General features: G+C 38.5%; 1 protein-coding gene across 1 annotated transcript in view; it reads left to right on the top strand.

Moving 5' to 3' along the window:
• Positions 1–24,667, top strand: part of SCRN3 (secernin 3) — a 33,988-nt gene extending 9,321 nt beyond the window's left edge. The window contains 3 exon segments of the mRNA XM_009443784.5: positions 17,493–17,655; positions 19,077–19,251; positions 22,310–24,667. Of these exon segments, the coding sequence (XP_009442059.2) occupies positions 17,493–17,655; positions 19,077–19,251; positions 22,310–22,492 (521 nt within the window). The 3' untranslated portion in view covers positions 22,493–24,667.
• The last annotated feature ends 2,162 nt before the right edge of the window (positions 24,668–26,829 follow it).

Below are 26,829 nucleotides of genomic sequence, written 5' to 3' on the forward strand. Positions count from 1 at the left end.
TGCGAAAATTTTCTCCCATTTTGTAGGTTGCCTGTTCACTCTGATGGTAGTTTCTTTTGCTGTGCAGAAGCTCTTTAGTTTAATTAGATCCCATTTGTCAATTTTGTCTTTTGTTGCCATTGCTTTTGGTGTTTTAGACATGAAGTCCTTGCCCATGCCTATGTCCTGAATGGTAATGCCTAGGTTTTCTTCTAGGGTTTTTATGGTTTTAGGTCTAACGTTTAAATCTTTAATCCATCTTGAATTGATTTTTGTGTAAGGTGTAAGGGAGGGATCCAGTTTCAGCTTCCTACATATGGCTAGCCAGTTTTCCCAGCACCATTTATTAAATAGGGAATCCTTTCCCCATTGCTTGTTTTTCTCAGGTTTGTCAAAGATCAGATAGTTGTAGTTATGCGGCGTTATTTCTGAGGGCTCTGTTCTGTTCCATTGATCTATATCTCTGTTTTGGTACCAGTACCATGCTGTTTTGGTTACTGTAGCCTTGTAGTATAGTTGGAAGTCAGGTAGTGTGATGCCTCCAGCTTTGTTCTTTTGGCTTAGGATTGACTTGGCCATGTGGGCTCTTTTTTGGTTCCATATGAACTTTAAAGTAGTTTTTTCCAATTCTGTGAAGAAAGTCATTGGTAGCTTGATGGGGATGGCATTGAATCTGTAAATTACCTTTGGCAGTATGGCCATTTTCACGATATTGATTCTTCCTACCCATGAGCATGGAATGTTCTTCCATTTGTTTGTATCCTCTTTTATTTCCTTGAGCAGTGGTTTGTAGTTCTCCTTGAAGAGGTCCTTCACATCCCTTGTAAGTTGGATTCCTAGGTATTTTATTCTCTTTGAAGCAATTGTGAATGGGAGTTCACTCATGATTTGGCTCTCTGTTTGTCTGTTGTTGGTGTATAAGAATGCTTGTGATTTTTGTACATTGATTTTGTATCCTGAGACTTTGCTGAAGTTGCTTATCAGCTTAAGGAGATTTTGGGCTGAGACAATGGGGTTTTCTAGATATACAATCATGTCGTCTGCAAACAGGGACAATTTGACTTCCTCTTTTCCTAATTGAATACCCTTTATTTCCTTCTCCTGCCTAATTGCCCTGGCCAGAACTTCTGACACTATGTTGAATAGGAGTGGTGAGAGAGGGCATCCCTGTCTTGTGCCAGTTTTCAAAGGGAATGCTTCCAGTTTTTGCCCATTCAGTATGATATTGGCTGTGGGTTTGTGAGAGATAGCTCTTATCATTTTGAAATACGTCCCATCAATACCTAATTTATTGAGAGTTTTTAGCATGAAGGGTTGTTGAATTTTGTCAAAGGCTTTTTCTGCATCTATTGAGATAATCATGTGGTTTTTGTCTTTGGCTCTGTTTATATGCTGGATTACATTTATTGATTTGCGTATATTGAACCAGCCTTGCATCCCAGGGATGAAGCCCACTTGATCATGGTGGATAAGCTTTTTGATGTGCTGCTGGATTCGGTTTGCCAGTATTTTATTGAGGATTTTTGCATCAATGTTCATCAAGGATATTGGTCTAAAATTCTCTTTTTTGGTTGTGTCTCTGCCCGGCTTTGGTATCAGAATGATACTGGCCTCATAAAATGAGTTAGGGAGGATTCCCTCTTTTTCTATTGATTGGAATAATTTCAGAAGGAATGGTACCAGTTCCTCCTTGTACCTCTGGTAGAATTCGGCTGTGAATCCATCTGGTCCTGGACTCTTTTTGGTTGGTAAACTATTGATTATTGCCACAATTTCAGCTCCTGTTATTGGTCTATTCAGAGATTCAACTTCTTCCTGGTTTGGTCTTGGGAGAGTGTATGTGTCGAGGAATTTATCCATTTCTTCTAGATTTTCTAGTTTATTTGCATAGAGGTGTTTGTAGTATTCTCTGATGGTAGTTTGTATTTCTGTGGGATCGGTGGTGATATCCCCTTTATCATTTTTTATTGCGTCTATTTGATTCTTCTCTCTTTTTTTCTTTATTAGTCTTGCTAGAGGTCTATCAATTTTGTTGATCCTTTCAAAAAACCAGCTCCTGGATTCATTTATTTTTTGAATGGTTTTTTGTGTCTCTATTTCCTTCAGTTCTGCTCTGATTTTAGTTATTTCTTGCCTTCTGCTAGCTTTTGAATGTGTTTGCTCTTGCTTTTCTAGTTCTTTTAATTGTGATGTTAGGGTGTCGATTTTGGATCTTTCCTGCTTTCTCTTGTCGGCATTTAGTGCTATAAATTTCCCTCTACACACTGCTTTGAATGCTTCCCAGAGATTCTGGTATGTCATGTCTTTGTTCTCATTGGTTTCAAAGAACATCTTTATTTCTGCCTTCATTTCGTTATGTACCCAGTAGTCATTCAGGAGCAGGTTGTTCAGTTTCCATGTCATTGAGCGGCTTTGAGTGAGATTCTTAATCCTGAGTTCTAGTTTGATTGCACTGTGGTCTGAGAGATAGTTTTTTATAATTTCTGTTCTTTTACATTTGCTGAGGAGAGCTTTACTTCCAACTATGTGGTCAATTTTGGAATAGGTGTGGTGTGGTGCTGAAAAAAATGTATATTCTGTTGATTTGGGGTGGAGAGTTCTGTAGATGTCTATTAGGTCCGCTTGGTGCAGAGCTGAGTCCAATTCCTGGGTATCCTTGTAGACTTTCTGTCTCGTTGATCTGTCTAATGTTGACAGTGGGGTGTTAAAGTCTCCCATTATTAATGTGTGGGAGTCTAAGTCTCTTTGTAGGTCACTCAGGACTTGCTTTATGAATCTGGGTGCTCCTGTATTGGGTGCATATATATTTAGGATAGTTAGCTCTTCTTGTTGAATTGATCCCTTTACCATTATGTAATGGCCTTCTTTGTCTCTTTTGATCTTTGTTGGTTTAAAGTCTGTTTTATCAGAGACTAGGATTGCAACCCCTGCCTTTTTTTGTTTTCCATTTGCTTGGTAGATCTTCCTCCATCCCTTTATTTTGAGCCTATGTGTGTCTCTGCACGTGAGATGGGTTTCCTGAATACAGCACACTGATGGGTCTTGACTCTTTATCCAATTTGCCAATCTGTGTCTTTTAATTGGAGCATTTAGTCCATTTACATTTAAAGTTAATATTGTTACATGTGAATTTGATCCTGTCATTATGATGTTAGCTGGTGATTTTGGTCGTTAGTTGACGCAGTTTCTTCCTAGTCTCGATGGTCTTTACATTTTGGCATGATTTTGCAGCAGCTGGTACCAGTTGTTCCTTTCCATGTTTAGCACTTCCTTCAGGAGCTCTTGTAGGGCAGGCCTGGTGGTGACAAAATCTCTCAGCATTTGCTTGTCTATAAAGGATTTAATTTCTCCTTCACTTATGAAGCTTAGTTTGGCTGGATATGAAATTCTGGGTTGAAAATTCTTTTCTTTAAGAATGTTGAATATTGGCCCCCACTCTCTTCTGGCTTGTAGGGTTTCTGCCAAGAGATCCGCTGTTAGTCTGATGGGCTTCCCTTTGAGGGTAACCCGACCTTTCTCTCTGGCTGCCCTTAACATTTTTTCCTTCATTTCAACTTTGGTGAATCTGACAATTATGTGTCTTGGAGTTGCTCTTCTCGAGGAGTATCTTTGTGGCGTTCTCTGTATTTCCTGAATCTGAACGTTGGCCTGCCTTGCTAGATTGGGGAAGTTCTCCTGGATAATATCCTGCAGAGTGTTTTCCAACTTGGTTCCATTCTCCCCATCACTTTCAGGTACACCAATCAGATGTAGATTTGGTCTTTTCACATAGTCCCATATTTCTTGGAGGCTTTGCTCATTTCTTTTTATTCTTTTTTCTCTAAACTTCCCTTCTGGCTTCATTTCATTCATTTCATCTTCCATTGCTGATACCCTTTCTTCCAGTTGATCACATCGGCTCCTGAGGCTTCTGCATTCTTCACGTAGTTCTCGAGCCTTGGTTTTCAGCTCCATCAGCTCCTTTAAGCACTTCTCTGTATTGGTTATTCTAGTTATACATTCTTCTAAATTTTTTTCAAAGTTTTCAACTTCTTTGCCTTTGGTTTGAATGTCCTCCCGTAGCTCAGAGTAATTTGATCGTCTGAAGCCTTCTTCTCTCAGCTCGTCAAAGTCATTCTCCATCCAGCTTTGTTCTGTTGCTGGTGAGGAACTGCGTTCCTTTGGAGGAGGAGAGACGCTCTGCGTTTTAGAGTTTCCAGTTTTTCTGTTCTGTTTTTTCCCCATCTTTGTGGTTTTATCTACTTTTGGTCTTTGATGTTGGTGATGTACAGATGGGTTTTCGGTGTGGATGTCCTTTCTGTTTGTTAGTTTTCCTTCTAACAGACAGGACCCTCAGCTGCAGGTCTGTTGGAATACCCTGCCGTGCGAGGTGTCAGTGTGCCTGCCCCTGCTGGGGGGTGCCTCCCAGTTAGGCTGCTCGGGGGTCAGGGGTCAGGGACCCACTTGAGGAGGCAGTCTGCCCGTTCTCAGATCTCCAGCTGCGTGCTGGGGGAACCACTGCTCTCTTCAAAGCTGTCAGACAGGGACATTTAAGTCTGCAGAGGTTACTGCTGTCTTTTTGTTTGTCTGTGCCCTTCCCCCAGAGGTGGAGCCTACAGAGGCAGGCAGGCCTCCTTGAGCTGTGGTGGGCTCCTCCCAGTTCGAGCTTCTCGGCTGCTTTGTTTACCTAAGCAAGCCTGGGCAATGGCGGGCGCCCCTCCCCCAGCCTCGCTGCCGCCTTGCAGTTTGATCTCAGACTGCTGTGCTAGCAATCAGCGAGATTCCGTGGGCATAGGACCCTCCGAGCCAGGTGTGGGATATAATCTCGTGGTTCGCCGTTTTTTAAGCCGGTCTGAAAAGCGCAATATTCGGGTGGGAGTGACCCGATTTTCCAGGTGCGTCCGTCACCCCTTTCTTTGACTCGGAAAGGGAACTCCCTGACCCCTTGCGCTTCCCAGGTGAGGCAATGCCTCGCCCTGCTTCGGCTCGCGCACGGTGCGCGCACCCACTGGCCTGCGCCCACTGTCTGGCACTCCCTAGTGAGATGCACCCGGTACCTCAGATGGAAATGCAGAAATCACCCGTCTTCTGCGTCGCTCACGCTGGGAGCTGTAGACTGGAGCTGTTCCTATTCGGCCATCTTGGCTCCTCCAGAATAAACCTATTTTTTGAGGTAAGTATTATACAATTGTGAGAGGGTCATGATTCTTTTGAAGGTCAAGTTCAGATTTTCAATGCTCAGATGCATTTTTTCAGTTCTTATTAATATTCTTAAAACAAAATTGAGATTACTTTTCTTCTGAGAATTCATTGCAACCTGGAGACAGGCTTCTTTGACTATTGCTGCTGCTGCTGTTATTTATTTTTGAGTAGTACTCTTATCAGTTATTTTCTTATATATAGAACTTCTGGCCAGAAGGCAAACTGAGCAGATATAGGAATTCCCTCTTTCCACTCCAAAACTTGAGAGATGTTGGATAAAATATTTAAACATTCAAGACATATATAGCTAAGTTCAAATACAAGAAGAGAAAATCACCAGGTACCAAAAATGAAGAGAGGGCCCACACAATCCTCCTCATCTCTGTGTCAGTTGGGGGATTCTGGACCAGATATACACCTTAGAGGCTAGAGTGTTAACATCCATGAGAATGTAGGTGTACAGGTGAAAAAGATCCATTTGGGGAGCAGGAACTGGACTCCTTGTTACGGCTATGAGTCTGAAAAATGCTACTCCACTCCCTACCCAGAGTTTAGGATGGAACTGAGCTGCCTGCTGCTCCAGGATGTGGATCAATACAGTTTCTTGTGAGAGATTGAACTCTGAGCCACATTTATTTTGTGGGCTCACCTGGAGCTACCTGGTGAGGAACAAACACTGGTTTGTAACCAGTAAACCAGACAAGATCCCAGCATACCTGTATTTCTATACCCACTATATGAATATTTGGTATGACAGATATTTATATTTTAGTCAAATTTCCCATCCAAATGGCAAATCTGCTATAATGAATCTACATGTATTTGCCACTGAAAATATTTGTTACATGGGGGTTCAGTTGAAGATGTAGTTTCTACGACTATTATGATTGTTTCTACTGTAATGTCCTCAAGTTCACTCCTCTTTTCTTCTGCATGATTTAATCTGCTGTTAATCTCATCTAGTAATATTTTGATTTGTTATTATAATTTTAATCTCTACAAGTTCCATTGGTTCGTTCTGTATAACTCCCATTTCTCTATTCTTTACTTTCAAGTTTTTAAAAAATCCTTAAGCATGTTTTGCATCTTTATAATAATAATTAGAGTGGCTGGGTTCCGTGGCTCACGTATGTAATCCCAGCACTTTGGAAGGCCAAGGAGGGCAGTTCATTTGAGGTCAGGAGTTCGAGACCACCCTGGCCAATATGGTGAAACCCCGTCTCTACTAAAAATACAAAAATTAGCCAGGTATGGTGCAGGCACCTGTAATCCCAGCTACTTGGGAGGCTGAGGCAGGAGAATCGCTTGAACCTGGGAGGCAGAGGTTGCAATGAGCCGAGATTGCACCACTGCACTCCAGCCTGGGTGGCAGAGCCAGGCTCTGTCTCAAAAAAATTTTTTTAAATTAAAAATTAAATAATTAGAGTATAGTTCATTAACATTTAATGGAAGCTGGTTCTCATTGCAGGTAAGATGGAATAAGTAAACTCTACTCTGTCTCTCTCTCTCTGAATATAACTAAAAATCTGGAAAGAATGCATGGAGCAGCTTTCTGAGGAGTCTTAAAAGTAAAACGGAGCAGTTAGCAGGGCAAAAAAAAACCAGAAGTCAAAGTAGGAATGATCCAGGAGTGAGTTTCATGGTTGTTGTTGTTCTTGTTTTTCTCATTTCATCCAGCCTGGTGTTAAACAGCATGAATCCCAGAACTGTGTACTGGGTGTCAACAGAAAGAGCTCCAAGAGAAACCTTCTTTTTCTTGTCTGAGGAGAGGGAAGGTGGGCACCAACAAGACATAGCATGGGAGAAATCTCCTGGGAATTTTTTTTTTTTTTTTCTGCTTTCTTTCTGTCTTGTCCCAGCTCCCAGGCAAACTCCAGTCCTGAATCTGCAATCTTGTGATGGTTATGTGATGAGGGTAGCAGCTGCTGGGAGGCATCTAAAACTCTGAAGGAAGGGAATTCTCTCCCACTAGAGGAATTGTGGTCCAAATACCACAGGAGAAATTCTGTTGCTTTTTGCCCTCTCTCTGTTTTCCTGCCTCTTGGCTTCAGAGGCAGACCCAGATGTGGGAAGCAGTTGGGCAAAGAAGGGAGACCACCAAGGCTCTGTTGTTCTAGCTAGAGGACCTGGAAGGGGGATCCCTGGAAGCCAGAATGTCAGGGAGAATTGAGGAGCAGAAGTAGCTCAGGAAAGAAATCCCATGAAGTTGTGTAAGAATGCCTGGGCCTACCCTAAGCTGCACATAGGTGTATCTGACCCTAAACAGCATACCAAAGCCTTTGAGAACTAACCTATGGAGTAGACAACTGCTCAGTTTCCATATAGTGCTTTTTTTTTTTTTTTGAGATGGGGTTTCACTCTTGTTGCCCAGGCTGGATTGCAATGGCGCGATCTCAGCTCACCGCAACCTCCGCCTCCCCAGGTTCAAGCGATTCTCCTGCCTCAGCCTCCCTAGTAGCTGGGATTACAAGCGTGTGCCACCACACCCGGCTAATTTTGTATTTTTTTTTAGTAGAGATGGGGTTTCTCCATGTTGGTCAGGCTGGTCTTGAACTCCCGACCTCAGGTGATCCACCCGTCTCGGCCTCCCAAAGTGCTGGGATTACAGGCATGAGCCACCGCACCCGGCCGATAGTGCTCTTTTAGGACAGCAAAAGAGCACTGCAAAAAGGTTTTGTAAACAACTGACATGGGAATCTAGTCCACAGAAGATGGCTCAAAACCATGATTTCTGAGGAAATGAACCAGTTCCTTGAAAGCTACAAATCACCAAAATTCACCTAAGAACAAATAGATAATTCTTGTTTTAGCAGCTACTTTAGTTGGTTGTACTCAGCCTGCAAATTCTGTCTCTTGGTTGGCAACTCAAATTTCAGTTTAGCTCTTTTATCCTTAGCTGAGCTGCTTGCAGTCTGCCCCACACATGCTTAATCAGCAATCAGATGGAGATTTGGGCAGTTCTTTTACATAGAATTTGGGAATTCTCCTCTCTGACTCTCTCTTTTATGGGATTGCCCCCTCACTTTTCTTTTTTTTGTCTTTCCTTTTTTTTTTTTTTTTTGAGACAGAGTTTTGCTCTGTTACCCAAGCTGGAGTGCAGTGGTACGATCTTGGCTCACTGCAACCTCCTGCTCCCGGGTTCAAGCAATTCTCTTGTGTCAGCCTCTTGAATAGCTGGGACTACAGGCACATGTCACCATGCCCAGCTAATTTTTGTATTTTTAGTAGAGATGGGGTTTCACCATATTGGTCAGGCTGGTCTCGAACTCCTGACCTCAGATGATCCACCCACCTAGGCCTCCCAAAGTGCTGGGATTACAGGTGTGAGCCACTGCACCCAGCCTGCCCCCTCACTTCCTACTGCTTGTGGTTGAGGTCTGGTTCTTCAGGCCAGAAAGACCAAAGTTTTCTATTGCTGTCTGCATAGAATGACACAGCATTGACCATGAGCTTCCCTCAAGCTAAAGCCATAACAAAAATAAACTTACCCTATGCTTTCATTCTGTCTCCCAACTTTCACCTTTCCTCCAGAATGTTACTTCATTTGTTAATTGTAAAGAGCCTTCAGGTAGTTGTTTTTCTGTATTTTGTCCCAAGTTGATAGTTATCTGCGGGAGGATTGGCCTGATAGGAGCTCACTTAGCCACACTGAAAGTAGAACTCCTTCCCATGTCATTTAATATTCTATGATATTATTTTACTTATAAAAATTAATATATTCACATGATTCAAAATTCTAAAGTACACAAGATTATACAATGAAGTCTCTCTTTCCTACCCTGTCCCGAGATACTTAGTTTTTTTTTCCCATATGCAGTTCCTTATGTGTTCTTCCAGAGATGATATATGCTTAATGAAACAAATATGTAATTTTTCTTTTTTTACAGAAATGATAGCATGCTATTTACACTTTTCTCCACGTAACTTTAGTTAGCAATATACGATGTAGATCAGTTAGCAATATATGATGTAGATCATTCTGTTTCAATATATACAGAACATTCTCATTTTTTAAAACAGATATGTAGTATCCTATTATTTTGTTATTCCCTTATGGTAGTATTTTAATCATTGTATAATAAAGATTGATTGTATGAATCATACTTTAGCTATCAAATTCCCTGTTATTTGGGTTATTTTTAGTTTTTCATTATTGAAATTATATAACATGCTTATAGCTTATTTATATTCATATCCATGACTATTTTCTTTTCTATTTTCTTTTTTTTTTTTTTTTTTTGAGACAGAGTCTTGCTGTGTCCCCCAGGCTGGAATGCAGTGGCACCACCTCAGCTCACTGCAACCTCTGCCTCCTGGATTCCAGCGATTCTCCTGCCTCAGCCTCCCAAGTAGCTGGGATTACAGGTGCCTGCCACCACGCCTGGCTAATTTTTTAATTTTTTGTAGAGATGGGTTTCACCATGTTGGCCAGGCTGGTCTCTAACTTAACTGACCTCAAATGAGCCGCCCACCTTGGCCTCCCAAAGTGCTGGGATTATAGGCGTGAGCCACTGCACCCAGCCAAGCCACCGCACCCAGCCCCATGACTATTTTCTAAAAATGAGTTTGTAGTAGAATGTCAGGTCAAAGCTTATATACATTTGAAGGTTTTTGAAACACATTGTTAAATGACCACCAGAAAAGTTACATAAATTTAAATTACTGCCAATAATATTTGAGTACCCATTTTCTAACATGCTTATCAATAGAGGATTTTTTTCAACCTTTATAAATTTTGTAGGCAAAATGGCATGTAAATATATACACCTACTATGTACCCACAAAGAGAAATAAGAAAAAAAATGGCATGTTACAATTTTAATATTTTTTTTAGTGAAATTAGATATATTCTTACATTTACTGAGAATTTGTAATTGCTTTGTGAGTTGTTTATTAATGTATCCTTTTCCCATTTTCATGTTGGGTTATTACTAACTCTTAAAAAATAACTTCCAACGTATTTTCTCCTTTTGCTTCCAAATAATTCCAGCAAAGTAAGCTTTATTTAGATTACTGAGTGGCAGATAATTGCTAAAAGGGTCATGCTACTAATAAAAATGTGACTAATATACCCTCCTTCACTTGAAGGATAAAATGTTTCTATTAAAAAAAATTTTTTTGAGACAATGTCTCGATCCAATACTCAGGCTGGAGTGCAGTGGCGTAATCTCAGCTCACTGCAACCTCTGCCTCCCGGGTTCAAGCTATTCTCGTGCCTCAACCTCCCGAATAGCTGGGATTCTAGGTGTGCACTACCATGCTAGGCTAATTTTTGTATTTTTTGTAGAGCTAGGGTTTCACCATGTTGTTCAGGGTGGTGTCGAATTCCTGGGCTCAAACCATCTGCCCACCTTGGCCTATCAAAGTGCTGGGATTACAGGTGCGAGCCATTGTGCCTGGCTGGTAAATGGTTCTATAAAGCGGTCAGAAAGCAACTACTCTGAGATGGATCAGTGATTGATATTTGCTTCTCATGTATTCATTAAACAAATTATATGGTAGTTATTATGAGGGTGTGGCCAAAACATTACGGAATTGATTACAACAGTACAGGATGGCTTGGTCTGGGGTCCAGGGCCACCAAGCAAGGTTATGGAGATCATGCCCTGCACAAGGGGGTAAGTAGGGCTGAAATCCAGCCCCACTATCTGCCCCAAAGAAGAGGCTCCTTTCTCTAATTTTCTTAAAGGTTAGCTAGCCCAGAAATAGCAGTGGTGGCATGGAGTTGGAGCAAAGTGGACAGATTTGGCATATACTTTGGTGGCAGAATGGACAGGACTTAATTAATTGGAGTGAAGGTTAGAGAGAGAAAGATGTCATAAATGAATACCAGGTTTCTGCTGGGAACCAGTGAACAGTTGGAAATGCCATTTGTAGAGATAGGATAGATGGAAGATTTGAGGGTAAAGAGTGTAGTTTTCCATCTTAGAAGAATCAACTACTCTGAGATAATAACCTAACCATCCCAGAGGGATGATTTGCATCTTCCTTTGTCTGAGAGGACAACTCATCCTCTTCCCTTCCTGGGTTTAGAACTTCACCCAAAAGGTGTTGGTGATTGAGGGTGGAGCATAGGGTAGGAGTAGTCTAAGGAGGTGGGCACTCCTATCCACTTGAAAGTCAAGATATTAACTCAGACCTGTAGCAAAAATAGAGTGAGACTCTAGAATAAAGCTGATGCTGTTGGATATTTTCAGTCTTTTATTGACAGGTACACAGGAAGTGGCAAAGGATCTTTTTACGTGAAGTTATGAGTACATTCCCCTGTATATATGTTTCTTTTACTTTTTATTATTAATGTTGTTTGGTGCTAATACAGCTATTTAAATAAATCCAATCTCAATATAAAAAAAGGAAAAAGTTTGACAGAATATTTGTAGAATGCCTTTACATTATTGTTTTCAAAGTAGTTAATATCTTATTTATATTTTAATTTCCAAAAGAACATGTTATAATTTGAAAAGTTTTCTGTAAAGTTTCTTAATGTTATGGTTTAATAAATAGGTTATCTAAACTATCTTTTTCCCCCATGTAGATAGATATGTAGAAAATGCTAAAGCATGTTATACTAAGGATTTTAATTTTAGACTTATTGTAAAAGGAGAGCATCAGGAAAAATAGCTAATGCATGTGGGGCGTAATACCTAGGTGATGGGTTGATAGGTGCAGCAAACCACCATGGCACACGTTTACCCATGTAACAAACCTGCATGTCCTGCACATGTATCCCGGAACTCAAAATTTAAAAAAAGAAAAAAAAAGTAGATCAGGAGTAGCTGTTGCAGCAACACCTACTCCCATTTATTAAGTGCTTTTATCAAGGGCCAGATACTGTGCTAAATGATATAATTATATTATTCTTTTTTTTTTGAGGCAGAGTCTTACACTGTCGACCGGGCTGGAATGCAGTAGCCTGATCTCAGCTCACTGCAACTTCTGCCTCCCGGGTTTAAGCGATTCTCCTGCCTCAGCCTCCCAAGTGGCTGGGATTACAGGCACTCACCACCAAGCCCAGCTAATTTTTTGTATTTTTAGTAGAGACAGGGTTTCATTTTGTTGGCCAGGCTGGTGTCAAACTTCTGACCTCATGATCCGCCCACCTCGGCCTCCCAAAGTGCTGGAATTACAGGCGTCAGCCACCGCACCTGGCCTAATTATATTATTCTCTAAGCAACCATGTGAAATAGATATCTTCATTTTACAAATGAAGAAACCAGCAGTGTTTGTGCTCTTCTCTATGAAACTGAAAAAAATGGACTTTCTTACTTGTCGTATTTTTCTCTCAGCACCTAATTCATTATGTTGTGTGTGCTTAGTAAGTATTGAATAAATTAACAAAGTGTTGTTAGTTGATTTGAATTAAATTGTAATTTGCAGATAGCTTAACAAAGATCACTGTTGTGTACTTTTTGCTAGTAATAAACTTAAAGGCTCAGGAAATAAATTTAGCAGATATTCTTTAAAAATGAAGAACAACAATGCATAATCAAGATGGAGAGGAAAATGCCAAGAATTCTAAGGTTTAGGGTAATTGGACAAAAGAAAGAAAGAAAAAAGAAATAATTATAAGCCAATTAGCTACTACATCATAATAATAATTCAGTTATATTTAAGAATAACTGAATCATAGATTTGAAATGCATACATGATTATAGGAATAGATGCATCTGACATGAAACTTACTTTTTCTCAAGTGTGAAATATAGTTCATCTAGCTTTCTGTGCTTTGACAAAAGAATATGTCTTTCTAATACTTTCACAGAAAATTGTCTACCAGTACATTATAGTTAATTTTTCCTATGATTTTTCTAGTTAGAACAGCCTACCTCTCTTCTTTCCAACTATCCCTACCTGATAGCTGTTAACTGTGCTGCATGTATATCCAAATTGAATCTATATTCACTCATATATTTTAAATAACTAGCTTAAATTGCAATGAAATTACACCCTATGTTTTGCATTTATTTTACTGAACCCTGCCACTGCAGTCTCAGTACTTACTCAGTGCTTGCTAGTGGATTACTTATGGCTATCCCACTCAAGTGATCATGTAAATCCTCCTTTCATTTTGAGAATTGTAGGTTTTGAATACAGAAAATATTTTCATAATACCTGTATTATCACAGTATTATGGTTCTGGCACTGTTTTTTATTAAAACTTGCCATTTATAGGAATTTGGATTTGAATCATTTTTAAGGCTCACTAGGTGTTGAAACTATCTGCCTGATATATAGGTGTGGATGGCAGGTTTTTGCTTTATTGTTTAGTTTTAATATTAAGGGCTGCTTTTAGGCGCACCTTCTTTACTGTGTTTTTCAAAACTAACAGAAATATATTATTTCTGTAACAAGTTATCTATAAATTCAATAAGTTATTTTTCTTGATTTTGAAGTAATGGCTATATTGTGGAGAAACTGGATAAGAGAATGTAGACTTGTATAAATCTGTTGTCATTAACATAAAATAGTTGGTAGCCTGCATAATTAACTGAGGGCAGAACATTAGATTATTTTATATGGAAGTCAGTTTTAATTTGAAATATTGTGAATTACAATTTGGATACAGGCTTGCTGTGAGCTTTTTCTTTTAATTCCCAATTATGGGAATAGTTGGGGGAGAGATTCTTGCTTTTCATGCTCTCTTTGTTTTTATGAGTTACTTCATTTTTTCATTCTTTTACTGTCATTATAGGGTTTTGAGAGAGAGGAAGGAGATACCTGTGTTTAATCAACCATGTTAAATGAAAGTTTTTTTGTTTCTTTAGAACTCATGGAAATACAATAATTAAACATTTCCATATAAAGTATCTAAAAATATCTGTTGGCAGAAACTATGTTTTGTGATTGATTGAGTGATTGACAGGGTCTTGCACTGTCGCCCAGGCTGGAGTGCGGTGGCACGATCATAGTTTACTGTAACCTCAATCTCCTGGGCTTAAACAATCCTCCTGCCTCAGCCTCCTGAGAAGCTGGAACTACAGGCATGCATTACCACACCTGGCTAAATTTTTTTTTTTTGGTAATAGACGGCAGACTTGCCATGTTGCCCAGGCTGGTCTCAAACTCCTGGGCTCAAGTGATACTCCTGCCTCAGACTCCCAAACTGGTGGGATTACAGGCATAAGCCAGCTTGCCTGGCCTGTGTTTTTTGTTGTTGTTGTAGTTTTTTAAACTGTACTTGTTACTTGTTACCTGGATTCACCACATTCATTACTGTTATTAAGAAATTGGTACTACTTCAGGATAAAAAGAGACTGATGTATTTAATAAATGGGAGGCATAATAGTGCAGTGGAGTGGTTAAAAAGCAGAGGGCTGGTTATGAAGGAGTAACTGGTATTAGACCAACTTCCTTCCAGGAATAGCTATGAGATCTGCAGGGAAAAAACCTCTGTTGTTAGAAGACATGGATGAATACCCAAAAGAGTACACAAAAGAGTAGAGACGAAGAGCCTAGATCCTGAAGGCTGAGAGAAGACTCTACACATTGAGAAGACCTTGACTTTCTATGTCACAGTTTCTTAACACAATTGCCAACTTCTAAGCAGCACGTAGGTAGGATGAGACACAACACTGAGAAATCAAGCAGAAAGTAGCTGCTAGGAGCCTTAAAAGCTAAGCAGAGATTTTTTTTGCAGTCTCACAAGGCCTTAGGGACAAAAATTTGACTGGAGGGCCAGCCGAGAAGAAGGTACCTGGGAAATACCCCTAAGCTTTCAATTGAGATCCCAGAAATGCTACTCCTTAGGAAGAGTAAGAACAAACAAGGGATAGACTAGTCTCAACACTGGATCAAGGTAATCTACCTATATTCTATCTGGTTGCCAAAAGAATATTAAATGCTCTGCAAAAGAAAATATCATGCAAAGCCTCTGTAAAATTTCATTCAATGGAAAGTATCAGGCATGCTAAGAAATAAGACCAAATGACTGAAAACCAAGAGAAAAAGTAGATAGTAGAAACTGACCCACAGGCTGTCTACACATTAGCTTTATTGGAAACAGACTTTGAAATTACTATTATATATTCAAAATAATTAGAAGAAAAGATGGAGAATTTCATCAGGGAACTGGAGTCTGTAAAAGAACCAAATGGAAATAATACAACTGAAAAATTATAACTGAGATTAAGAATCCAATAGATTGATTTAACAACAGATTAGGTATAACAGGAGAAAAACATTAGTGAACTGGAGGATCAGTAGAAAAGATTCCAATTCAAACAGAAATAAAAGTTTAGAAAATATAGACAAGGATCTGAGAAGCATGTATAGGACTCAGTGAAAAGGTCTCACATACATAAGATTGGAGACTCAACAGGAAAGGGAAGAGAACATAGGGAAGGGCAAAAGCAATAGTTGAAGGATACTGGCCAAGAATTTCCCCAAACTGATAAAAGTCATCAAGCAACAGCCTCAAGAAGCTCTGCAAATCCCGAGAAGGACAAATAAGAGGAAGCCACACCTAGGCCCATCATAGTAAGATTTCTGAGGGGGAAAAAAGACAGAAAAATCTGAAACACATCCAGAGGAAAAAAAATATCTTCAAGGAACAAATATAAAGCTGACAGCTAACTTTTCAACAGAAGGGAGGGGATTCTAAAGATTGTAAAATGACAACTTTAAGGTGATGGAGAAAGATAAACTACTAATTTAGAATTGTATATCTAGTGAAAAATATCCTCTAAAAATAGAGATGAAATAAAACAGAGAATTACTAGCTGATTGGCACTAAAAGAAATGCTAACGGGCATTCTTCAGGCAGATAGAAGCAAGGTACGCAGGAGTAGATGAAGAGCAACAGAAACAGTAGATACATAGGTAAAACTAGACAAACATTGTTGAAAATAATAATAACTTTCTAACCAATGGCCACAGCTGCAGTGCTTAAAGTCTATTGTGCATGGATTTCATGGAGCACTCTATTTTTCACAGGATGCTTTTAGCCAGTGACTGAGAGCAGCAGGGAGACAAAGGCAGGTCCATTCTAGGGATACACAGGACTCCTCTAATGGCTGACTTGGATCAAGGACTCCCTGACAGCCTGGCCCAGCTTTCCTTAGATGGCATGGCAGCCTGGGATACTTCTCCAACTTCTCTTCCTTCTCTACTAAACTCAGACTTCAGATTGTATCATAGTCTGATGATTCTCTGAGGCTTTCCAGGTTCCCTCCCCATTTTCTGTCACAGGCATTTCTCCTAAAATATTTGATCCCATGTTGTGGCATCTGCTTCTCAGAAGACCCAGACGAACACAGTAGAAATTAAAGTGCATTAGAATAGCACAAAAGATAGGCAGTAATTGGAGCTAAGTTCTGTATGGGTCCTGCTTGTGTTAATTGGTAAGTGGTAAAGAGTTAATTTAAGGCCCACTGTAGTAAATCAAGAGAAAGTAATAAGATTTTTTTAAGTGTATAAATAATAAGCTGATGGGAGAACTGGAGTAATAAATAATTGATAAAAAGAAGACAAGAATGGAGAAAAAGAGACAAAGAATAGATGGAATATATAGAAAACTAATAATAAAATGGTCTACTTAAATCCAAATCATCAGTAACTATATTATATTTACTTAATTTTTTCAATTAAAGACAAAATCCTAGGCACAGTGGCTCATTTCTGTAATCCTGGCACTTTGGGAGGCTGATGGGGGAGGATTGCTTAAGGCCAGGCGTTGGAGACCAGCCTGGGCAACATAGCGAGACCCCCATCTCTACAGAAAAATTTTAAAATTAGCAGGCATAGGCTGGGTGCAGTGGCTCACACCTGTAATCCCAGCACTTCGGGAGGCCGAGCTGGGGAGGATCACCTGAGGTCAGGAGTTCAAGACCAGCCTGGCCAACATGGTGAAACCCTGTCTCTACCAAAAATACAAAAATTAGTTGGGCATGGTGACATGCGACTTTAGTCCCAGCTACTTGGGAGGCTGAGGCACGAGAATCACTTGAACCCAGGAGACAGAGATTGCAGTGAGCCAAGATCGCACCACTGCACTCTAGCCTGACAGAGCAAGACTGTCTCAAAAAAAAAAAAAAAAAATTCTGTAAGGGCAATGGGATTGAATATATTTTTGTGTTATTAATTCCTTTTTCTAGGGATTTTTTACCTGTTACAATGGCTTTGAGACTTTGCATAGTTTATATTTAAAATAACATACCTTTCCTGTGACAGTGGAATGAATCTAATTGTAGTTGATACAAAGTTTGTTTATAGTCAGTCTCTTAATTTATGTCAAGACTAATATCTCACATATTATCAGTAGAGAAAGCAGTTCATACTTGCAAGGCATCCGTATATGCATATGTATTTGATGATTTTAAAAATTATTTCTCTAGGAAATATAACTTTTGAAACAATGATGGAAATTCTTCGAGATAAACCAAGTGGCATTAATATGGAGGGAGAATTCCTGACCACTGCAAGCATGGTTTCTATTTTACCTCAAGACTCCAGCCTTCCTTGCATTCACTTCTTTACAGGGACTCCTGATCCTGAGAGGTGAAGCCACAAAATACTATAAACCAGCAAGGGGTCAGGGGATGGAGTAGAGTCATTAGTATGTTAATAATTTTGTCAGGATAAATTTTTGTTATACAACTAGGACAATAATTTTTAATATATTTTCGGTTCAGGCTTTAATCTGCAATATCCACAAATGTGTAACTGTTCTCTTTTTATGGGAAGGAAATGTGAATAGTTTCTTGTATGCGTTATCCCTACTCCTTCTTCCTACAAATAGATTTAACATAGTCAAGAAAAGAAAGTAGATAGATTTTCTTACTCAGATTTCAGATATGATATTAGATAATTCGTAACAGTAAAAATGTTAAATGATGTAGTTGTGCAGGATTTACTTATGCACTTGTATCTAGAAAATACATGTGAAACTTAAAATACCAATAGTTCCAGTTTTATTTGATTATTATTATTACTATTTTGAGACAGAGTCTCGCTCTGTCACCCAGGTTGGAGTGCAATGGCATGATCTCAGCTCACTGCAACCTCTGTCTCCCAAGTTCAAGAGATTCTCATGCCTCAGCCTCCCTAGTAGCTGGGATTACAGGCGTGCGCCACCACACCCAGCTAATTTTTTGTATTTTTAGTAGAGACAGGGTTTCACCGTGTTAGCCAGGATGGTCTTGATCTCCTGACTTTGTGATCCGCCCGCCTCGGTCTCCCAACATGTTGGGATTACAGGCGTGAGCCACCGCACCCGGCCAAGTCTTCCTTTTTTTTTTTTTTTTTTTTTTTTGACACAGGGCCTTGCTCTGTCACCCAGGCTAGAATGGAGTGCAGTGGCACAGTCAGCACGCTGTAGCCTTGAACTCCTGGGCTCGAGTGATCCTCCTGCCTTAGCTTCCCAAATAGCTGGTACTGCAGGTGCATGCCACCATGCCTGGCTAATTTTTAATTTTTTTGTGGAGATGGGGGTCTGGCTATGTTGCTCAAGGCTATTCTTGAACTCCTGGTCTCAAGAGATTCTCCCACCTTGACCTCTGAAAGTGCTGGGATTACAGGCATGAGCCACTGTGCCCAGCATGTGTTCTCCTTTACTGACACTGGCGCTGATGTTCACCCCAAGTCCTAATCCTCTTCTGTAACATTAAAGGTTGTTCTTATCCTCCAACTGTGGAATGTGAAGTAGGAAAGACAAACTATTACTTTGCTGACACTGTTTATGTGCCAGGTCCTCTGTTAGGTTCATGGGAACACAACACTAAATAAAGTATGGTTCCCTGCCCCAAAAGAGATCCCAGTGTACCCAGGGAAGACAGGCATGGGTATAACTGATGTGACAGGAACAAGTTAGTATGTAGCATCATTAACAGAAACTTCTAATTGAGAGAATCTTAGAAGACTTAGAATAATACTGAATATTTTTATATATTGACATGATAATTTAATAAAGACTCTTCTAGATCTGTTTTTAAGCCTTTCATATTTGTGCCACATATTTCACAACTATTGGATACCAGTTCACCAACATTTGAACTTGAAGATCTAGTTAAAAAGAAATCACATTTTAAGCCTGACAGAAGACACCCACTCTACCAAAAACATCAACAGGCATTGGAAGTAGTAAATAATAATGAGGTATGCTAGATTATATTCTTTGTTATATCATTAAGTGTAAAGTTAGATTCAACCCGTATTTTGAACTTTGGAGTATCAGCTTTCCTCCCTTCTTATAAGAAATAGTTTTAGGAATAGTTTAGATGCTCAGACTATAGTAGAGCTGTATTATTTTTATCTTTGGTTATGAATACATGTATGTGAATCTTGTAGAGAAACTTAGTACATTAAACATAATAATAATAGCTAACGTTTGTTGAACACTTACATAGCACTTTTACATGAATTATTTTATCTAATCTTCACAACCACTTTATGAAATGGGTACTATTTTGATTCCCACTTTGCCGATAAAGTATCTGAGTCTAGGAGAGTTTAAGTAACTTGCTTAGTATATATCCCACACCAAAAATTACAAAGCCTCCAAAGAGCAGTTGACCTGGTTTCTTAACGTAATGTTCTTAATGATACAGACCCAGATTAAAATTAATTGAAAGTGACTTAAAACCCCAGAGACTTAAAATGAGTTTTAGTTTTTAAAAAGTGATACATCCTCATTATTTTAAAATGTAAGCATTATAGAAGAGCAATATATCACTCAAAATCTCTTCTCTAGAAATAAGGATTTATTTTTTTCTGGTATAGATAGATAGGTCATTTTATAATGTCTATACCTATTCAGCTCGCTAAAGAAAAATAATGGATAAGAAGCGAATGGAAAGGCTGCCTAAAGCCATCCATCTGTTGACCCCCTGCAATGAAAGAAAACATTAACCATCTTAAATCTTTTCTTGTCTGTTTCTACCTCCTGGTTTTTCTTGCCTGTTATTCCTTTTACTTTGTCAAGGCATATACATTTACATTCTGTCCACACTGGAACGGATTAAATGAATTTTCCTCCAGGTAATAATTTATTTATTTTTGTCTGCAGTGTTGGCATTGTTTCTATGCCTTTTTTTCTCTCACCTATTTCACTTATGCTCAAAGCAACAAGCTCTGCCAGACTTCCTATTTTTATTTGAAAATTTTTATTTAAATTTTTTATTTTTAAATAAAAATTCTAAAGCTGTAAGTATTTTAGGCTTTACTTAAAAATCATAAGATGTCGATTGACAACTTAAAGTAGTGGAAAGATAATGGAATTTGAGGGAAGAAGAGTAAAAGAGCTGGGTTCTGGTCCTGGCTCTGTAAATAACTACTTTTGTGTGTTAGGGAGAGTCAATCCTATTGGTAGTTTTAATTTACATTTCTTGATTACTAGTAAGATTAAACACCTTCTCCTATGTCTATTGGTCATGAGTATTTTATTTTAAATTACTTGTCTATTTTTTCCCTTAGGCTATTTTTCCATTGATTTGGGGTTATTTTTGTTTTTTGGTTTAAATAGGTAAAAATATGTGAATATTAACTGTTTGTAATAAGGCGGAATTTTATCCCAGTTTATTGTTTGACATTTAACTTTTTTGTCAGACAAAAATTTTAAACTTAGTCAATTATATTTATTAGTCTTTTGCTTTAAGGCACCTTGATTTCACGTTTCAAAAGGCCTGCCTCACCTCAATATAAATATAACTTCTAGCATGTATATGTGTTTTTTAAAAATTTAGTTCTTTAGTCCATCTGGAATTTACTTTTGTGTATTTCATGAAGTAGGGATTTTAACTCTGTTTTCCAAAAAGGTAACAAATTATTCCAATACCATTTATAGACAAAATCCATTTTTTTCCCACTAATATGAAATGTAGTGTTTCCTCAGAAAAAAGCTGCATACAATTTCATACTGAAGTCCATGTTAAGGTCATTTGTTTTGTAGAGTTCTACCCCATAATGGTTCAAATTTTAAAAATTATGCTCACAGGCCGGGCGCGGTGGCTCACGCCTGTAATCCCAGCACTTTGGGAGGCCAAGGCGGGTAGATCAACTTAGGTCAGGAGTTTGACACCAGCCTGACCAACATGACGAAACCCCGTCTGTACTAAAACTACAAAAATTAGCCGGGCATGGTGGCGGGTGCCTGTAATACCAACTACTCGGGAGGCTGAGGCAGGGGAATCGCTTGAACCCGGGAGGCGGAGGTTGCAGTGAACTGAGACTGTGCTATTGCACTTTAGCCTGGGCGACAGAATGAGACTCCATCTCCAAAAAAAAAAAAACAAAAAAACAAAAACAAAAACAAATTATGCTCACTTTCTAGTAACTTTTTATTTATTTATTTATTTTGAGACAGAGTCTCACTCTGTCGTCCAGGCTAGAGTGCCCTGGTGCGATCTCAGCTCACTGCAACCTCCACCTCCCAGGTTCAAGCGATTCTCCTGCCTCAGCCTCTCGAGTAGCTGGGACTACAGGCGTGCGCCCCCACACCCAGCTAATTTTTGTATTTTTAGTAGAGACGGCGTTTTACCATATTGGCCGGCTGGTCTCGAACTCCTGACCTCGTGATCCACCCACCATGGCCTCCCAAAGTGCTGGGGTTACAGGCATGAGCCACTGCGCCTGGCCAAGTTTTTTCTTACATACTTTTTCTCTAGATAAGTACCTTATAACTGATCATGGTGATTCATCAACAATTTAAAAATTACTTCTGTAAGAATCATAGACCTTTTTTCTCCCTTTATTGAAATAAGGACGAAGTCATAGAGGAAATGTCTTCTTTTGGTTGATTTTTTCCTGAACATTATTGTTCTATTGTATTAATCTGATAATATTGGTTTTAAATGTAAAAGATCAAAATTGATAAAAACATTTCAGCCTCAGTTTTCAGCAACCTTCCACATACACAGTTCATATGAGATTTTCTATTGTCCTGTTGTCTTTTAGGTTTTTTACTTATAAACTACTCTTATAATTGTTTTTGTCTTTTCTACTAAAAATAATTTGGTATTCATGCATTAACTCAATCTAGAGCAATGATTTTCCCAAAGAATTTCATTTCGTTCTTTCTGTCTCTAAAGAACAAGAAGGGAACCAAACCACAATCAGAAGCCAGCATGAACAAACCTTATCTGTAGAGATGGGTTGAATTTGGTTAGATTTATGTGTATATGTATATGTGTTTATCTTTATATTTTTAATTGTTTAGGAAAAAGCCAAAATAATGTTGGACAACATGAGGAAACTGGAGAAAGAACTATTCAGAGAGATGGAATCAATCCTTCAAAACAAGCATCTTGATGTGGAGAAAATTGTTAATCTCTTTCCTCAGTGCACAAAAGATGAAATTCAAATTTATCAGTCAAATTTATCAGTCAAAGTTAGTTCTTAGTGATCATATGGTCAGCTAATATTAGTTCTTAGTGATCAGTGGTCAGTAATCTTCAAAGTCAGAATCTATCACCTTGGTAAATTATATAAACCTAACTTGAGCAGATCTGATTATTCTTGGATAGTATTCAAGTGGTATCTTGACTATTAAACTACGTATAGTGTTGCTGAAATAGAAAGAAAACAGCATTGGAATTGGATTCGTGTATCGTGGGATACAGGTGTTATTTCAGGTGATGTACTTGCATTATTTTCTTTAGCCATAGTAACTTTTCGTCACAATAACTAAGTATTCGATTATATATAAAGAATGAAACATGAAAATGATGCATGGATTATATTTATTATAATTATGTAGTACCCTCAAATCATTTTGTCAGTTACATCAAGAAAGCAGATTTTTCTTTAGTCATGAAAAATATCTCAAGTGGTAAGTTGTTTGTGCTTTAGGCAAATATTAACCAGCTCTAACAAGAAAAATGTCTAGATTTACACATTGTCAATACAGTATATTAGTTCTGCAAATGCACTTTTGTTAAACTCAAACATGCTCTTTGTCAAGACTTGGCTAACCAGTGAGCTTGTAGCTCTGATTATCTAGCATTTTTAGGGTCATTCTCCTTAATAGGCTTTTATGTTAATAAGATATATTTTTAGAAGAGCTTGTTTGGGAGATTAGAGAATAAGATAAAAGAACCAAAACCTTAGGATATACTATTTCTGGGTCTGAAATCTCTCTCATTGTTTACTTCTGTTCACTCAGTGAAAACAGAAACAAGAATGAGGTAGTGGCAATGAAATAGAATTATTAGTATATTATGAACATTATAACATTTTGAACACTATAATGCATTATATATTATGAACTTTTATGAACTTTATACATGAGTAATAGCTTCCTAAAGTTTATAAAACATTGTTTAGGTTACATAAAGATTACCAAGTAAGACTCAAAATTGCAAATATAAACAAAAGAAAAATCCAACTGAAAATAACACTAAGTATTTTTGAGTTTCTAGAATGTCCATTTTGGTATTTGGTTACATTATCATATTTACTAGTCACTATCAGCACAATTAGGTTAATAAAGAAGTGGGTCATTATATTCAAAGAGTGCTCAGGAAGTTATGTGTTCAAAGTTCTCTCATAAATACCATGGTCTGCCTGATACTGCTCTTGTCTAATATAGGGTTGACATTACAAAAGAAAAGATGTCTGACTCAAGAACTCAGTTGATTCTGTTTGCCTTAAGTTTGGTTCAGTGATAGGCTGTCTTCTAACCCCTATACTCCTCTTCTCTCCTTTAATAGATGAGGAAACTAAGGGCAAACAGTTCGTTACACTTACGGGAATCTTATTTCCCTCTCTAGGGGCAGCATGTTTTCACCTTCTCCTTTGCTGCCACCTTGGCCTAAACTAGCACCATCTTTTAGCTAGACCATTGCGTTAACTGTTCTCCTACACCCATTTTTGTTCTTTATTTCCACCCACATGAGTCACTGCAGCCAATCTATTGCAAATTTAAATCTGATTATGAATTCCCCTCCTAAAACTCTTTTTTAAAAGAGACTTTATTTTTTGGAGCAGTTTTAGGTTCACAGCAAAATTGAACAGAAAGTACAGAGTTCCAATATAGCCCCTATCAGCATACATGCATAGCCTCCCCCACTATCAACATCCCAGCACCAGAATGGTACATTTGTTACAATCAATGGCCCTACATTGACACATTATCACCCAAAGGCCATGGTTCAAGTTAGAGATCACTCTTGATGTAGTACATCCTATGGGCTTTGATAATTATAAAATGACATGTATCCACCATTATAGTATTATACAGAGTAGTTTCACTGCCCTAAAAATCTTCTGTGTTCTGCCTATTTATCCCACCCTCCCTCCAACCCCTGGCAACCACTGATCTTTTTACTGTCTCCATAGTTTTGCCTTTTCCATATGTCATATCATTGGAATCATACACTATGTGACCTCTTAAGATTGTCTTCTTTAACTTACTTAGTAATATCCATTTAAGGTTCCTGCATGTCTTTTCATGACTTGATAGCTCATTTCTTTTAGTGCTAAGTAATATTCGATTGTCTGAATATACTACTACTGAAGGACATCTTGGTTGCTTCCAAGTTTTGAAAATTATGAATAAACCTGCCGTAGACATCCATGTGAAGGTTTCTGTGTGGACGTGTTTTCAACTAATTTTTTGTAAATACTAAGGAGCACAATTGCTGGATCATGTGGTAAGACTATGTTTAGTTTCCCAAGAAACTGCCAAACTGTTTTCCACAGTGGCTACCATTTTGCATCCCTGTCAGCAATGAATCAGAGCTTCTGTTGCCGTATATTCTTGTCAGCATTTATTGTTGTCAGCATTTTGGATTTTGGCCATTCTAATAGGTGTGTAATGGTATCTTGTTTTAATTTACAATTCCCTGATGATATATGGTGTTGGACATTTTCACATGCTTTTATCTGTTTATCTTCTTTGGTGAGTTGTCTGTTCAGATCTTTTGCCCATTATTTACCTAGGTTGTTAATTTTCTTATTTTTGAGTCTAAAACTTTTTTTTTTTTTTTTGAGACAAAGTCTCATTCTTGTCCCCCAGGCTGGAGTGCAATGTTGCATTCTCAGCTCACTGCAACCTCTGCCTCCTGGGTTCAGGCGATTCTCCTGCCTCAGCCACCCGAGTAGCTGGGATTAGAGGCGCCTGCCACCACGCCCAGCTAATTTTTGTATTTTTTAGTAAAGACAGGGTTTTACCAGGCTGGCCAGACTGATCTAGAACTCCTGACCTCAGGTGATCCACCTGCCTTGCCCTCCCAAAGTGCTGGGATTATAGGCGTGAGCCACTGTGCCCAGCCTAAACCTCTTTAAATACCAAAGGGATCCCACTGATCTGCCTCATTTATATCTTATTACACCTTCAACCGTTGTTTTTTAGGTTTCTACTATGCTGCTCTTTCATGTCCTTGAATGTGCCTTCCTCATGGCCGTATTTGTCTGCTTGCACTATTCATTCCATGTGCTCCCTTTTATATAAGTAATACTTGACACCCTTTAGAGTTTTGCTAAAACATGACTTCCTCAGGGGAGTTTTCCTCACACCAGAAGGTCTCTCTTACAATACTCTTGGAGGCACAGGTGATCCTGGTCACAGGTCAATCATGTTTAACATCTGTTTTTCACAGAATAGAAGCTCCATGCAGATAGGAATCATATTTATTCCCACTGTTGTGTGCTCAGTGTTCAGATTGTGTCTGGCACATGCTAGATGCTCGATACATATTTGTTAAATGAATATTCAAGTACTGATGGGAAGAATTTACACAGCCCTCTTCTCTGCCTGTAGAAATGTAAAGTTGAAGAAACTAGCTAGACAATCTATCTGCACAACTTGGTATCCTTTGATAAGTCTCAGGTCAACCTGTCACCTCTTAGATACTGGTATTATTTACCATTACTTAATAAGCCAGGGGAATAATACGAGTATTCTAGACAAGGCTATTTTGTTTGATCTTTGATGAAAACACCAGTTTATATATGTTAATCATGAATCAAAAGTTTTGCTTTAGAAATAACTACATAGCCTAGAATTTTGGAGAGTTAGTTTCTGCTTGTAAAATGTGCCCAAAACAGGTCTACAGAGCTAATGTTTTCTTTTTCATTAATTAATTCAACCTTTTATCATACCAATTGCAGAAATTTATAATCTCATCTTTTCTTGAAGAATGATGATAACATTTATGATCCTGAACTTTTCTCCAGGCATCACTCATGACAGGACTACCTATGTGCAGTGGCCTAAAGTAATTTAATATTTTACATGATGAGATATGAAGGGGCAAACACTAAGAGCTGCCTTCTGCTGCATAACAAACATATAAAACACTAGTTTCACATTTTTCTTGCTTTAGAAATTTACTGACCATTAATTGTTGTTCTCAAAATGCCAAATACACTTTGTCTTAGTCTAAAAATATTGAAAGCTAAGCACAAGCTAGGCATGGAGTTACTCATTGAGAGTTAAGAAAACAATTGACTATGCTGAAGAAAAAGAGATAGGTTTTAATCAAAATTTTATCATTTTTCTAGCTGTCACTCTACATATTGGAAATGATGAAATGTATGAAAAGGACTCAATGTCATATTGACTCATTCATAAAAGTGTTTATAGAATGCGTAATTGGGAAACCCTGTTTGCAGAGCCCAGAGTCATGAAGAACAGAACTCAGGAAACCCATTTAAGAAAGCATTGAGAATGTATAGAAAAGACCTCTATGATGGCTTCTGCATTATTCAGATTACTCAAAGAAAAGATGTCAGTAA

This window comes from Pan troglodytes, chromosome 13, assembly GCF_028858775.2.
Source record: "Pan troglodytes isolate AG18354 chromosome 13, NHGRI_mPanTro3-v2.0_pri, whole genome shotgun sequence".
In the NCBI taxonomy this organism is placed as follows: Eukaryota; Metazoa; Chordata; class Mammalia; order Primates; family Hominidae; genus Pan; species Pan troglodytes.